At 39.2% G+C, this 14,375-nt stretch overlaps 1 protein-coding gene across 2 annotated transcripts; it reads left to right on the top strand.

Annotated features, from left to right (window-relative positions):
* The first annotated feature begins 2,950 nt into the window (after nucleotides 1–2,950).
* Nucleotides 2,951–13,889, top strand: zfand5a (zinc finger, AN1-type domain 5a). Of its 2 annotated transcripts, none has more exons than XM_088630110.1 (6): nucleotides 2,951–3,118; nucleotides 7,555–7,731; nucleotides 9,260–9,371; nucleotides 9,882–9,985; nucleotides 11,373–11,501; nucleotides 11,798–13,889. In XM_088630110.1, the coding sequence occupies exons 2-6, from the start codon at nucleotides 7,572–7,574 to the stop codon at nucleotides 11,944–11,946; spliced, it is 654 nt and encodes a 217-aa protein (XP_088486236.1). In that variant the 5' UTR covers nucleotides 2,951–3,118; nucleotides 7,555–7,571; the 3' UTR covers nucleotides 11,947–13,889. The 2 variants fall into 2 exon arrangements, with proteins under 2 accessions (XP_088486236.1, XP_088486237.1); XM_088630111.1 differs by lacking the exon at nucleotides 2,951–3,118 and adding an exon at nucleotides 6,223–6,752.
* Nucleotides 13,890–14,375: the final 486 nt, after the last annotated feature.

Raw genomic sequence — 14,375 nt, 5'->3', positions numbered from 1 at the left:
TTGTCAGGCAGGTCCTATTTAAGTGATTTCTTGATTGAGAACAGGTGTGGCAGTAATCAGGCCTGGGTGAAGCTAGAGAAATTGAACTCAGCTTTCCAAAGATGTGATAAACCACAGTTGATTTATGTTTTAACAGGGGGGGGGCAATCACTTTTTCACACAGGGCCATGTAGGTTTGGATTTGTTTTCCCCTTAATAATAAGAACCTTCATTTAAAAACTGCATTTTGTGTTTACTTGTGTTATCTTTGTCTAATATTTCAATTTGTTTGATGATCTGAAACATTTCAGTGTGACAAACATGCAAAAAAATAAGAAATCAGGAAGGGGGCAAACAATTTTTCTCACCACTGCATATGTTTCGAGAGAAAAGTACTAAAGAGTGTGAATGGAGATTATGAAGGCCATTTCAAAATGTTTTGCACCTTACAGACTGACTGGTATGCAGTTGACATGCATTACTGACATTAGAATATACTGTTGCATTTATGTCTGGTTTCATGTTCGTATCACCTGTGATGACGAATACCAAATGTGATGATCTGAGAATGACTAATGCTATTCATTTCTTCCCTGGACACTGAAGGATGAACCTTTCAAAGCTTGGCCAATGTGCAGGCATCAGATTGTATCCACAGATGGATCGATTCAAAGAAAATCCACAGATGCAAGGTTACTGTTTTAGGGAAGCATTCCCTAACATTCCAAAATGACAGAATGTGCAAACAAGTTAACACTTGGCAGAGAACCAAGATTTTGCTAGCAGAATCCAGATTTTAATGATTCTTGGAAACAACCAGCGCAGAAACAATCTCTTTTGAGAAGAGCATGATATGGTCATACACCTAGCAGATGACATCTAATGTAAGACTGTATAGCTAAAATACAGAATAGAAATCAGGACATGCTACTGTATATCTAGGAGCAAGTAATAGGTTTATTCCATGCTGAAAAACAAGAAGAAAGAAAACACAACCTATTACTTGTTCCTTTGCAGCCTACGCATGCTGACGCAGCTACCCACCTGAACTACTGTATATCTATACCACACACTAGTAAGACCTGACCACAGAAAGGATCACATACTGTATATATTGGGAGTTAAAGGAATGTCCTATCTAACACCCACAACGAACTGAATCTTTGGTTCAGGCATTTAAAATGCCAAGGGCAGTGAGAAAGTCATCAGACTTCTCCAGAGACAACAGTGAGGCACAGAGTAGAGGACACAAGTGGAAACTATAGTGAAATTAATTGAGAAGTGAGAACCGTAGGTACTTTTTACACAGAGGTATGTGGGTGTCTGGAAGGAGCTACCCAGCAATGTTGCTGAAGCTGACACCCTGGCTTCTTTGAGAAGCTGCTGGATATGAGCCGCACATCACTTACCTATTAGCGACCAAATGAGCAAGATGATCAGAATGGCTTTTTCTAGTTTGCATCCTTTTTTATGCTTTTATCGTCAACATAGGGCTGCAGAATTTTTAAGATGCTGATATATCTGTTGGAAGCATTTCAAATCATTATCGGTGAGCATTTTGGCATTTATTAAAACCTTCTTTCAGATGTTTGAAACTTATTTTTTTACACATATAAAAGGCATCAATCACAATGAGCCTCTTACGGTGACACAATCACCATATGACACCCAATATCTTTTAATTCTTCAGTGTGACGGAAAGCTGGCCATGTGGCGCATGGCAGTTAACCACACATTGGAGGAGGAGTTGTGTGATTTCAGGCTGGGAGGGGTTGATACCCAGCTGGAGATGAGCTGCACACAAGCCACAAACAGACCACGGGTTTCCTAGATTACCATAAACAGGCTCAAACCAAACGGACCCAGTATACATGAATTGCATACTCTCTGAACATCCCACATGTGTCAGTATGTTTTGTACTCTATACTGTATTATAAGGTCTCACTTCTCCACCCAAGAAGCAAGAGGAGTGTTTTGCAACACTGAATCAGTTTCAGTTAGTTTGTTCTTTATTCTTTGCTTCCATGTCTTATGAGTAGTACTGAGAAAAGTGTCACTCTCACTGGAAGGCAGAATATAACTGTTACAAAATGGAGGCTTGTGCTAAGAATAGACAAAAAAGACATAGGCCAGAAAAGGTTCATCTTAAATTATTGAATCAATCTTAATACAGTGCAACATGAAACATGCAATATTCTTTTCAACATGTTTCCACCTTTGTATTTACCTACTGTTGTACTTACCTGTGGCCGAGTGCTGTTGTCTGACAATTCTGAACAAGTAGTAAGTTAGCAACTCGAGAATTGTCTAACTAAAGACTCTTTCTTGTCATGGTAAAATTATACTGTATACTGTGAGAAAATAGCCTACCATTATAACTTTAACAACAAAGTAAACCTGAATTCTAAGAATTGAATTAAAAAGAATACGAACATTCGCCTGATACTGTGATAGACTTGTTTCCAATGTAACATTTCAGAAAAGAGCAAAAAAAGACCCAAACCGGTTCATAATCAGATTATGACATTTATTTTAATAATTGGTTTTCACAAACAGAGCTCCCCGTTAAAAAAAAAAATCAATACTGTGCAAAGGTATATCTAAAGGGCTACGGTGTTTGTTTGCTTGTTTGTTTGTACGCTCGAGTATGTTGCCGTTTTTTCTAGACTCGAAACATTATGCAATGCGAACAGGGCACACGGGTATTTCTCAATCGCCGAGGATTAATGCACACTTATCACTTATCCCTCAGCCTGATCCCCTCGGGGCCTGGGTGATGACTGGTGGTCGTGGTGACGATGATGTTTTTCTCGAGCACCTTTGGCTTACCCTACCACCCCACCCCGACAAATGCTGGACGTACTGTACCGGTTAACTCCGTGTCGCTTTTTGTCCGTCCAATCAGGAGGGCTCCCCTTGCTGTGACGCCGGTGCCACTCCTCTTTACTAAAGAAGGAAACAAACAGCGAGAGAGAGAGAGAGAAGCTGGATTAACATTGTAGCAACCAGAGACAGACACAGGCAAAAGGGGGAGCGCAGAGAAACAGGAGCAGCTGATACAAAAAAAGACCAGAAAAGGGCTGTTTCCTCTGAGGAAAGCAAAACCACGTATTTTATAGTCCGACTTTTAACAAACAGGTAAGATGAAGAAAAGAAATGTCGATGTAGTCTTTTTTTTCACCATTACACTAAACAGAAGAAAGGAATACCGAAAACCGAAATTTTAAAAGCAGGAATGGGGGAAGGGTGCTCGAGGTGTGTGTGTTTGGAAAGTGGGGGTTATTGCAGTCTGAAATCGTGGATTTGTCTACCCGGTGTGAAAAGTGAGTTCAAGAATCGAGGTTTGGATTTTGTTTTGGCTTAAACGCGTGTGACCTAGACCTCAAATGTGGACGGAGCTGAAAGGAACAAAGAGAAAAGGAAAGTAGCGAAAAATCTTTCTTCATTATTTCGGTTTAAAAATCTGTATTTAATGACAAGGATAGCCTAAATTGTAGTGCGGTGCGTGTCAAACTCGAAACAAAGGAGCAGATGTTTTCCCTTAGTACTACAGCTTATGTAAGTAAGTACTGTAATAAATGAGCTTCCATCGTTGAGACTATTATTCAGCATTTAATAAAACTTTGTCGGGGTTTATGTCCTATAGAAGGACCTGGAACTGCGAGTTGCTGATCTGGGACCAGATCGGACCAGTACCGCAGGCGTGTGTGTTGGTAACGCTGTCAAGGCAGGAAACAAAGAAAGGAGACAAAGCCCACAGTCCCCCGAATTCAATTACATGCGAAACCCAGTCATTTAGCCGCCGTTTTTAGCGCAGAGTGACTCCACGGGGTGTGGGTTTAGGGGGTGCAAGCGTCTGAACATGTTGGGATGGTAAAACCTTGGTATTTTCGAGCAAATCAAGCCATTGTGCGTTCCTTAGCATGACTCAGTGTTTTTGAAGGGGACCAGTTTGCGGCCTGTCTGGTCACAATGCGCCAGCCTTCCCTGTTCCTTCAGTGGGGTATTTCGGACGTCTCTACCACCCTACAGGAATTACGCTAGTTTTGTTTTAACTGAGTTTTCCCATTTTTTTTTAAATTTCACAATCCTAGTTCCCCGGAAAGTGACTCACTGGTTCATAAAAGACGGAGCAGGAGAGGAAACACGAAAACGTGTAGAGACTTGTCTCCCCCCCTACCCCGTACCCACTTTTTTTTAAAGGCAGCAGTCTTATACGTGGGTGGCGGCTCTTGTTTTAACTTTGTACGTTTTTAAGGTAATGATATTATCAGAACTAGAGTAGTGGACGAGATTACCGATATGTTTTTTCTAGGGATAAAGAATTAGGGTCAGACGGCAGAGGGGGGACAACTTTGACGCAATACCCCGTGGATTTGCGCTTGTTTGTCTTGTGACATTTTTAGATTATTCGGATTATGGCGTCATTTAGAAAGGAAATTGCATTTTGAGTGCTTGTCGACACGGGTATTTTAAGACTTGTTACCGCCTCACACTTTTCAAAAATTAGTTGTGACGCTCATCAAAGATAAGGTGAGGTGAGTCGAGAGAAGATTCATTTTAAGTTTACAAGGTGATTGTTAGTCTATTTAGAGGAAACAAGATCTGCAGAACCGGGCGCCGTTGTGTTACTTTCAAATCCCCTTGTATTGTTTTGAGAAATGACTAGCGGGAGAGCCATATTGTAGTTTTGTTTTTTTGTTCTGCAGTGTTTTTTTTTTCTGGGCACACGAAAGTCCAGTCTCGATGGGACATTCAGCTTATGGGTATGTTTGTCCTCCTACAGAAACGCACACTTGCCTTCGTCTTTCGCCAGAAAACCCCGGCGCTAGATCGCTTCTTCCTTCCTTGTGTGCGTGTCGGGGGCGGACTCTCGGGTGAGACGGGGCTGCGGCTCTGTGTAGGAGCTACACCAGCCGCCGGGATAAAAATAGCCGCTGATTTCAGAGCTGCCGTCGGTGAGGTTTTCTGTATCTGCGCCTCCAGATCTGCGCGTCACATCGCGCCCGTGTGACAGGCGGAAGCCGGCGCCCCACGTGACGGCGAGCCGCAGACCGAGCGGGCGCGCACGTGACGGGAGCGGGGATTGGCTTTCCGGGGAAAACCTGCGTTGACGCACCGGATAAGACCGTGTGTGTTTGTGTGTGTGTGTGTGAGAGAGAGAGATGGCACTGGCCAGACCTGTTTGCCCTTTACCATTCGGGGACAGGTCTCGCAGAACGTGCTGCGCGGTGTTACGCAAGCGCTCTCATTCATTCTGCTTCTTTGGCATCCATGTCAGAGGGCAAGGAATCGTTCTCCATTAATGGCAGCCCTCTTTGTTATGCGCAGGAATTGGAAGTAATGGCAGTCGATGTAGTCAAGACAGGAGCTTTTGCTTCTTTTTAATGCCTCATTTCCAAACGTGTCGTCAGCTAGATGAATGTGCGTTATGTAATGGAAGGTTCACCTGGCGCGATCTGGTTTTTGTAAACCCTGTCCCCCGCCGAGGGTTGTTTGATGTGGTTGGTGGGCGCAAATAGTGTTTTCCTCTTCGGGCAGCGATGGCCTTCTCACCTGCGAGTGCACTGCATGGCCGGCGCCCGGATTAATTGTTTTACTTACCACGTGGATGTAAATGTGCAAAAGTGCTAATTAAGCAGGCTTAAGGAATGGAACTGTAGAGCTTTAAAATCACGATTAGTTAAACCCGTTTACAGAAATCCTGTAAGGTTGGTGGTTACTGGACTGGTTTTGTCTCCATGTGTCGCGACGCGTGTGCTCGGGCAGAGCTTACTCTAAGTGCTTGGCTTGTTACATTTTGGGAGTTCTCGATACTGTTTTCGGACAACAGCAGCTCCATTTGGCTTTATCATTCAATGTCGGCAAGGTCCAACATCAACAGAGCTCGCTGAAATTACTCATCCTTTCTGAGCCGTGGAACACCCACGTTATGTGCAGATGAATTCATTGTTGAGCACTTACTGAAGTTTCAATTGCTTTTTTTTTTAATGGTAGGCTGCAGAGCTACACATTTCCCTTTTTGAAAGTGGGAAATGTAAAGTGAGTAATAGGATCAAAAATAGCCTCTGTCAATTAATGCTGCACTAAATTTATCCCCAAGGAACTGTAGGTACTTTTTTGACCCAAGTTTGAGAGGATTGTGGTATTTTCCAAGCAGATTATTTTTGAGGAAGTCTAGTTTGAGAATCCAGTGACTCTGTGACTTGGTGGGTAGCAGAACATTTTTTTTTTTCTTACAGTAAGATAATAGTGGCCTATTACTTAGATGCCTCTTGGGAAACAGTTGTGTTTTCAGCCTGGATTTGAGCCTTGGCACAATTTAGAGGCTGTTGTCAGATTGGCATTCCTCTTGCAATTAATTGGACAGCAACCCTACCAGAAAGTTCGTGTTTAAACAAGATTCCCTAATTGGATTACAGGAAACATTATTGGATACAAATCAAAATCAGATTCACATGGACGAAAGCTCGTAACTTTGGTGTAAAATCTACAATCAGGAAGTGGTGAAAATAAAGACTTGAGAACATGCTCTGTGTTGTACCATTGAAGCTTGCTTTGCTGGATACAGTTTGAGTACAGTAAACCCTTTCTAGTATGGTCAACAAAAAATCAAGTTATACAGTCTGCATCAGGAACACATTGGTACCAATTCTTCTAGTTCTGGATTTAATGACACCTTAAGGGGATTCAGTACACTAGGAAATCAACTGGCAAAAGAGGTCTACAAAAACAGTCTTATATCTTCTCTGGCCAAGTGCCAATTGTCAAGGTAAGTTTTAACCATGTACTTTATTGTAATGTAATGTCTCATTAAGGTTTTTAAACCTAATCTTTCAGTTGCATCTCAGATTTGAATAATCCTGACGTTTAGTTATTTAAACTCATTCTCTGCCTAATCAAACAAGGTTTCAGGATAATGGATTATACTTATTGATTTTTTTCATGCCTAAGTTTTTTTTGTGTGCTGTGTTGTCATGTACAAATAAGCAAATTATCATGTCACAGTGAGCCTTTTGGGTAAGATACAAAACAAAGGACAGGCGAATTGTGTGGAAAAACGTTTGTTAGATTATGTTTCGATTTTAATGAAAGTCAAAGTCTTAAATGTCTCCATCAAGGTGCCGAGTTCTTGTCATAAATCCACCCACTCCCAGAGAGAGGTGGAATTAATGGATTTTCCCCACTGTGTATCCACGTTTAGAAAGGGTTCTGCACTTGACGGTGTGCCACAGTGTATGATGCCAAGACAATGGTACTGCAAATGGATGGGCTGTTCTTTTGGTACCGCTGTCTGTGTTAATTGTAATATGATGCGTCCTCATTTTTCTAACGTGTGGATCTGAACTTTAAAAAATTACAGTATTGTATCACCTCAAGGAGTATGTTGACCCAAAAAAACATGTAACAGGATTATATCAATGTGACTTCTTTCTCCGCGCATCAGGATAGCTTAGAGCGTTTGTTTTTCAGAAAGGCAACAAGACTGAATGAAATGGATCAGATACTGTAAGTCCCCAATTGATTCTGTGTATGTTCCAAATCATAATGGCTCTTTCTGGTTTCTTTTACAGCATCTGGAAAAACGGATATGGCCCAAGAGACGAACCAGAGCCCAGTGCCCATGCTGTGTACGACAGGCTGTGGCTTTTATGGGAATCCTAGGACAAATGGAATGTGCTCTGTGTGCTACAAAGAGTACCTGACAAGGCAGCAAAGCAGTGGCAGAATGAGTCCAATCAGCCCAATTGGTAAGAATACAACCATCTACTCCTTATGACACTAGTCTTTTCTTTTGTTGATGGTTGTTAATTACCAAAAACCAGTGCATGATTGTTATCTTAGGGTTTTTAAGGAATGCACATGGTGCTTCAGTTTTTAGACCCATTTTTTGTTCATATGGTTAATTCTAGCTAGAGTTGTGATCGTTGCTGTATTCTGCCTGGAGTTGAAGTCAGTGGGTTTTGTCCATGTGATATGCACATCAGGTTGGATAGTTTTACCTATTATTGATGTTAAAAATGAGTTGCTGAAGCAACTTAATAAGCCCTTCTTTGTTTGGTTTTATTAATATTTTTGAATGTTCTGTTTTAGGCTAATCTAATGAGGCAATGAACAAATTGAAGTAGCTGGTAAAGGGTCTTGTTTAGATGAAATCACAGGTGCCAAGTGAGAGGCACATTTAGTCATCTCTCCAGCTTTCTGTTTTTAAGGTGTAAAAATAGTTTTTAAAAATTATTTTTAGTAGAACTAGAACATGTAGTCAGTGTTTGTACCTTGATTTCGAAATCTTTTATTAGACCCCTTCATAACATATGGTACTAATGTATTTGCCTGTTTAAACATAGCCTTTTCTGAGACTTTCTACATATCTGCTAAGTTTTTTATTTATAGAAAAAGATTTTCACCTTCAAAATTAGTTTTAATTCAGTTTTCTTCTGTTAATTTACTTGTTGATTTTGTTAGAAGTTGTTAGAACATTGTTTCAGGCAGTTTTTGCAACCAGTTCTGAGGGTTTTTAATCTGGCCGTTTACCGAGTGTTAGATTCAACTGTCACTAATTCTTAAGTCAAGAACAATGAACAATTTCTTCACCGTCTAATGTTCTTAATGACAGGGAGGCATTTTAAATGTTTCTCTTTTAAAGAGATGTACTATATATTAAGGATACATTTTGTGAAGTAATAGTGTTCTGGACCTGAGACCCGCTTGTGTTGAAATCCTTATTTGGACTCTGCAGTTGTCCCTCACTCAGATTGGTTTACGAAATGCCCCACTGTATAAATGTCATTATTATTAGTGAGTTTTTCAATTGGTTTACCTGTCTAAATAGTGGATTAACAATGCTGGTTGCAAAAGATGTAAAAGTTATTTTGAACCATTCTATATTATAAAGTAAAATACTGTTTGAATATTTTATATATTGAGTATTTATATATATATATTTTATATAGGTTTTTTTAGGTTATACTGGTTCACTGGAATTAGGTAGCCTTACCTTTCCCACAGGATGTAAAAAGAAACATGAACAAAAAATGACTTTCAGAATATTCCTGATGAAATAGGATATTGTCCCATTTTGAGTGTGTTTGTGCTTTAGTGAGAGCTGTAGGAAGTTAGATGTATAAAGCTAAAATAGGGTTAACATTTAGATATCGGAGTGCTGTTTTACAATATTTGTATTGCAAACAATTACTGCTGTTACTTTTTAGCCGTATATAAAAAGCATTATGGCTGCCTGAAACTAGACTAAGAATTCGCCTTGGCAATGTTTTGCAGGTGCTGGCAGCACATCCAGTAGTCCTACTTCGGAAGCCTCCGCAATCCAGAGAATAGAAGCTAGTTTAAGTAACTCCGACGTCTCATCTGTTAGCGCAGCCGAAATATCAAGGTGAGTAGCACTCCCTGTTGGCATTAAGACCTCTGCTTTAGCAGCCGCAGCAGTGCTGAAGAGCCGATCACTGCCCCAATCCTCTTTTCAACAGCTTCTTGCTTCATAGAGTATTTCTAGACGCAGGTCAATAATACATGACAAAAAAATTCCATTCCATTTCGAACGGATTTGTTTGAACAGGGTATTCTACCTTCCGTAGATGTTATCTGGATCATTAATTAAATGATCAATTTTACGATTTAAAGAAGCCAGTCTTTACTCTCTTCATTTAAATGAGAGGAGTTTAGGTTAAACAGTCATTCCGTTATGGAGCCTGAGGGTCAGTTTTACTACAAGATGTTGGACTTTTGCAGGGAAAAGAATGGATAGAAACATTTACTTTTAACAATCTTCTTGATTATAAACCATACATACTGTACATTCTGTTTTGGGGTTGAAGGTAGGAATGGTGGTGCATAAATACTTGGTGCAATATGATGCTAACCTATAAACTCTTGGTCTTTACAGAGGTATGCCAACTGCTTCCTTGCCTGTTACTCAACAAATGACAGAAATGAGCATTTCCAGGGAGGACAAGGTCATATCGCCGAAAGCAGAACCAGCAGAACCAGGTGGGTTTGAATTTATCTCCTTTTTAAAATTCAGAAATTTAAGATTATAAAGTAAATGAGTTGAATCTTTGTCATTCTAACAATATGGGTAAAAAGTAGTCTTAAAGAGACTTACTTTGGATTTAAATGAAATAAGTACTAGCATGACTGCCTTTAAGTGTTCAAAGACCATTTGTGCAATGGTCACAGCGCTGTATATAGACTGTTGATTAGTTTAAAGTGGGAGATATTTTATAGGCTTACTGTAATGGGTTTGTGCAAATGTCAATGCCCTGTTCTGAAATGGCCGTCTCTGAAAATGTAAATGCAGGTTTTTTTTTTTGCTTCCAGGTAGTTGTTTATGTATATCTGTGTTGTGATCCTTAACTGCTCCAGTGCCTTAAACAGCAAGGCAAGTTGGTTAAAGAAGCACCAGGGCTGCTGCTGGTATCTACTTTCAGAATGCTGTTTAAACTATCTAAGGTGTCGGGTTTGACTTGTCCTAAAATATTCAGCTAAAACAGTGTGTAATGTTGTCCAGAAATGTATCCAAGTGTTACTGAACCTTGCTTTAAGTAAATTTGGGCCAAGACCATGACCCCTTTGGGTGTTTACAAATGTTATTTTTATCACTCTGTGCTTATTGGAGTCAGCCATGTCTGAAAATAAGAAATGAGAATATTCTTTTAATTTACCTAAAGGAGCTAAGGGTGGAGGAGTCATTGCTTCTTTTCAGTTCGTCTTCTGTCTAAAGATGAATGTATTTCCACTTTGGTACAGCAGTGCGCACTAGATATTTGTAGCGTCCCCACCTGAGGGCTTTTGCTGAGACTGTTTTTTTAGTTTTATTTCCAAGTACGTTTGTTTTTGGTGGACGCATCAAGGGAGCAAGTACAGCTCACACATTGTTGATAGATAAAGCAGCCTGCTAAATTATATAAAATCATTTGCGTTTTTTAACACTCCTATTATAAAAATCCAATTTCAAACAAAGTGGAGACCTTTAGGCTAGATTAAGAAACCACCTTAACTTTTTCACCAGCCTCAGTATGGAGTCATAAGTCATATTATACATTTCTAATCTATAAAGCATTAGACAAGGATAAGACATCAAGATGCATTCAGTAAGTTTCCCTTGAATTACAATGTGGTAAGGTTTTTGGCACTTATGCTTTAGTTTCAGCCAAGTCACTCTGTATCTTTGTTTCACTAGAACATAGCAACTGTGTGTTAGGATTTTCTATAAAAATTGAGATCATTAACATGTTGACTTGTTTGTTAATATATTTAGGCCTTTAATTGAAATTATTGTATGTCCTAAATATATTTAAAAAAATAGAGTTTAAAAAATAATTTAAAAAGTTAAATGAGTACGAATTTGTAAAAAGGGAACTGTTTTTTTTTCCAGTTGTAACACAACCCACTGCATCAACTTCACATCCAAATGCACCTGGCAGTGATGAGGCAAAGGCACCTGAAATGCCCAAGACAAAGAAGAATAGGTGTTTCATGTGCAGGAAGAAGGTTGGGCTAACGGGTAAGTAAAAAAACAACAATAATGGAATATTCACACATCTTGGAAATGTCACTGTTCCCTAATGATTTACTCAAAACGGGCATCTTCACTAAAAGCAGCCCTGAGGCACATGCTTCAGATTGTAACTTGTTGAAATGCATGTTATGGTATTTGCTTCTCATATACCTTTGGTGTAAAAGAAATAAGGAGCACTGCTTTAGTGTGGATGTGCTGGATAAAACTGTCCTTTCTAGTCTAAGTACCACCGTGGTTTGTGCTTAAAACGATTAATTATGATCTTGCTTCTTTTGTGGCAGGTTTTGATTGCCGATGTGGAAATTTGTTTTGTGGACTTCACCGTTATTCAGACAAGCACAACTGTCCTTATGATTACAAAGCAGAAGCTGCTGCAAAAATCAGGAAAGAAAACCCTGTTGTTGTTGCTGACAAAATCCAGAGAATATAAGGAACACAGCCTTATTACACGGAACACTGTTAAGAGTGGATAAAGGACTAATTTTTTATTACAATCTTGAGAAACCTATACAGAGCAGATGCATGAACGATCGTTTTTTTTCCTGTGGTGTATTGTTTTTTTTTTACAAAATGTGCGGCCCAGGGCATCATTTCAGGATATCTTCTCTATATTGTCCTCCAGCTTCCTCTTTCTGCCTCACTAGCTAGATTTGTTTGTGCCAAAAATGGATTTGGAATTTTTTTTTCATTCTTGGAAAGCAGGAATTTGTTTGCAAGTCTTCAGCAGTCTTATGAGGGTCAAACCTTAAGTATTAGTAATCCCAACGTTTTTTTTCTCTAGGTTTTTTCATTCGTATTATTTTTTAATAAAAAAAAGTGGGTAACGAGTATTTGAATGTCTATATGTCGTCTTTGTCCTGAGAGATTGGTAAGGGTTTGGCTTCTTCTAAAACGCTGTCGGATGCATGGAGGAGGGGGCAAGTTTTTATTACTGCACTATTTACTGAGACTCTTGATGGTAGCTGTCATGCTATTGCACTCGCTGTCCAAAGCATTAAATGGAATAGGCAAAGAATAATTTTATTACTGTAGCTAAGAACCCTGGACACACATCCCTTTCAGTACCAGCTCCTGTCCATTCATAGTTGTAGTGAAGCGTAACAAGATCTGATGGGCCTTTTACCCTAACAGAACTCTTCTGCATGTCCCATGCCTTTCTTGGCTCCCATTGCAATATCTTGTGAATTGCAGCATTGACCTTGAGTGTTCCTCTTGCTGATTGTGACGTTGCACTAAAAGAAGAACCTTATTTGTGCCATACGTTTATCAATGTAATGGGATCCTTGCAGAATGAGTCTAGCAGGCCTACAGGACAAAGATGTTCCCCAATAGGGTTTTTAATATGAAATTAAAAATTCCATTGAATAGTCCTTATTTATTGAACCCATTTAATATGCATCTCTTAAAACTAAGTGTAATGAGTATTTCTGCAGTGTTATTTCTTTTGGTCTTAAATTCTCCTTGCTTTAGTTACCCTACTGTAGGGGAATGACTGTTTGCTGCTTATAACGTTTAGTCAGTAATAATGTGATGGTTACTTGATGCCTGAAGCAATGCCCAAATAGCTTGCCCCTTTTCTGTTTTTACTTTGGGTGTAGGAGTGTAGTATTATTGGGTGTATTGCATGGGTTGCGTATCTACGATAATGTAAAATATCTGAATTGTAGAAATGGCAATATACTTCACTAATGCTTGTTCAATGTTTTCACCTCTATAATGAAAGGTTTTTGTAATGTCTAGAGATCGTGCTGATATTTACATATATAATGTGTATGTGTACCTACTGGGTATGTGAGACGCGCTATGTATACACACACATACCTACGTGCATACAGGGGTCATGTGAAATGCTGCTCAAAGAGTAGCCTCTTCAGCAGCTTGCCTGGTGTCTTACTTGGAGAATTCTTTAATCTCACACAATCAATAAAGAATTCAAAGATGTGACATTAGAAGTGGAGATTTTTGATTCAAATTCTGTTTCAAACAGGTCTTTTTAAACTTAAGTTGTTTTGAATTCCACTTTAGGTGTGAGCTGGAGCCTTTACATTTTCTGACTAATGCAGCAAATCTTAATTTGGACCCCTGTATATATGTATACTTATATAGTCTAAATTAGCAGTATGGTAACATTCTTGTAAATAAACTGTATTCTTTTAAGTTTTAACTTTTTTTTTGGCTGATCCGCACTGTTTTTCCTGTAGGGATGTGAGGTTTTGCTTTAAAGAATTTTATGTATCCATTGGATTTTAACTTTAGTTATGCAGATTTGTACAAAGTGTGTTCATATTTATGTATTGCATATAATCCTGTTACTCAGCATTAATGCAAAATTGTATCATGTAAATAAAATTATGTACAGAGAGATGTTATAAAGCTTTTCTGTATCACTTTTTTTAAAGAAATATTTTCCCTGTATCTGTGTTTTTCCATACTGTGTGGTATTGTCAAGCAAAAGTAACATAAGTGATTGCTTCCATTTTTGGCTGTATTTCCAAAGCCATGTGTCTAATACCCAGTTCCCTATCTCCAGTGTGAATGGAGATTGAGAGCTGCACATTTTCAGAATCCCTGTTGGTTTTCCTTGCCACCTTCTGTTTTATTAATATGCACATTTGTCTCCCTACCTAAGGAGAATCACATTGCAGGAACATTAGAACACCTACATTGAGTTTCTCGTGTGTGCAGGTTTGGTCAAATTTATGAGTTTTAGGGTAATCCAGGCCAAAGCTCCAGTGTGTCATTCTACATCGTCTTGCATAATTTCACACTATTGAAATTACTTGTCAGTTCACTTGATCTTTTAGAAACTTGTGTGAATTTCATCCCTTGCACTGTGACTTAATTTCTAAAAATGTTCTC

Source organism: Lepisosteus platostomus, chromosome 4, assembly GCF_059453375.1.
Source record: "Lepisosteus platostomus isolate fLepPlt1 chromosome 4, fLepPlt1.hap1, whole genome shotgun sequence".
NCBI classification, from domain to species: domain Eukaryota; kingdom Metazoa; phylum Chordata; class Actinopteri; order Semionotiformes; family Lepisosteidae; genus Lepisosteus; species Lepisosteus platostomus.
The sequence above is the reverse complement of the archived record's forward strand: the minus strand, read 5'-3'. Positions and strand labels throughout refer to the sequence as shown.